Below are 1,386 nucleotides of genomic sequence, written 5' to 3'. Positions count from 1 at the left end.
CAGGAGAGGCTGAGGGAGCTGGAAAGGGGCTCAGCCTGGAGAAAAGGAGGCTTTCTCTCCTTGTGGCTCTGCACAACTCCCTAACAGGAGGGGACAGCTAGCAGGGTTGGGCTCTGCTCCCAGGGAACAGGGACAGGAGGAGAGGGAACAGCCTCAAGTTGCACTAGGGGAGGTTTAGACAGGATATTAAGGAAAGTTTCTTCACTGAAAAAGTGGTCAGGCACTGGCACAGACTTCCCAGGGCTGTGGTGGTGTCCCCATCCCTGGAAGTGTCCCAAAGGGATGTGGATATGACATGTGGGGACATGGTTTAGAGGTGAACACAGTGGTGCCAGGTTCACTGCACTCGGGGATCTAGAGGTATTTTCCCACCTTCATGATTCTTTGATTCAACAAGAAAGATGTGGAGCTGCTGGAGTGAGTCTGGAGGAGAGCCACCATTGCCCAGGGCTCTCCTCTGGCCGTGCCACTCGTGGCCGGAGTCCCTCTATAAAACCTCTGCCCTCCGACACCTCGGGCAGCTCAGATTTTGTGTGCCAAGATCCCCCCTGGCCTCCAGCCATGAGGGTGCTCTGCGTGGTCTTTGCTGCGCTCCTGCTTTTCTCCCTGGCCAGCCCAGGTAAGGCAGGAACACGTGGAGGTGGAGAAATCGGGGTGACCTGTGTGCTGTGCAGCCTCAGGGGAGAGAGGGGGTTAATCTCTGGACAGTGGGGATCAGGGCCCTGCTGATTTACCCAGCCTGGCAGGCACAAAGGGGTTGGGATGGGGTGGATGCCACACTGCCAATCCCATCTCCCTCCTGCAGAGAGATCCAGCACGAGCAGAGGGATGGTGTGTAAGTGCCCAGCTGTCCTCCAGCTCAGTGGGGACATGAAATCCATCCTGTCCCGGGTGGGTCTAACCCCAGAGGTACCCAGAGCATCAGCACCACCCTGGAACCAGCAAGGAGAAAACTCCAGGGGCTCTGCCCTCCTACCTACCCATGATTTTCTCCATAACCCTCCTCTGTCTCTTCTCATGGCAGGGCACGGGCAGCCCAAGGGCTTTTGTGACGGGTACTGCGCCCACACCTGCAGCGAGACCGAGGAGTGGTCCTTCAGCCCCTACTGCGAGGAGCTGCACTGCTGCATCCCCTCTCCCAAAAAGGGCAAATGACCCTGGAGGAGTCCAGCCCCACAGCCCTGGAGCTCCTGGAGCTGCGTCCAGGGTGTGGCTGAGGCGGTGCTCAGCGCTTTGAAGTAAAGATGGGCAGATAAGATGATTTCTGTGTGCTGTGATAAGATGATTTCTGTGTGCTGTGATAAGATGATTTCTGTGTGCTGTGATAAGATGATTTCTGTGTGCTGTGATAAGATGATTTCTGTCTGCTGTGAGGTTCATTTGCCT

General features: G+C 56.3%; 1 protein-coding gene across 1 annotated transcript; it reads left to right on the top strand.

The window, feature by feature from the left end:
* The first annotated feature begins 561 nt into the window (after window positions 1-561).
* LOC121347508 (small basic protein 1-like) lies at window positions 562-1,155 on the top strand. Its single transcript, XM_041426213.1, has 2 exons — window positions 562-619; window positions 1,025-1,155. The coding sequence occupies exons 1-2, from the start codon at window positions 562-564 to the stop codon at window positions 1,153-1,155; spliced, it is 189 nt and encodes a 62-aa protein (XP_041282147.1).
* The last annotated feature ends 231 nt before the right edge of the window (window positions 1,156-1,386 follow it).

The sequence above is a fragment of the Onychostruthus taczanowskii genome, unplaced genomic scaffold, assembly GCF_017590055.1.
Source record: "Onychostruthus taczanowskii isolate IOZ18803 unplaced genomic scaffold, ASM1759005v1 scaffold90, whole genome shotgun sequence".
Taxonomy (NCBI): domain Eukaryota; kingdom Metazoa; phylum Chordata; class Aves; order Passeriformes; family Passeridae; genus Onychostruthus; species Onychostruthus taczanowskii.
Note: the sequence above shows the minus strand (reverse complement) of the source record. Positions and strands in the feature narration are given on the sequence as shown.

Excerpts from the sequence above, each read along its gene's own strand:
- LOC121347508 (XM_041426213.1), top strand. The coding sequence starts at position 562 with ATGAGGGTGCTCTGCGTGGTCTTTGCTGCGCTCCTGCTTTTCTCCCTG. Across the intron at positions 620-1,024 it reads TTTCTCCCTGGCCAGCCCAG|GGCACGGGCAGCCCAAGGGC; the intron begins GTAAGGCAGGAA and ends TTCTCATGGCAG.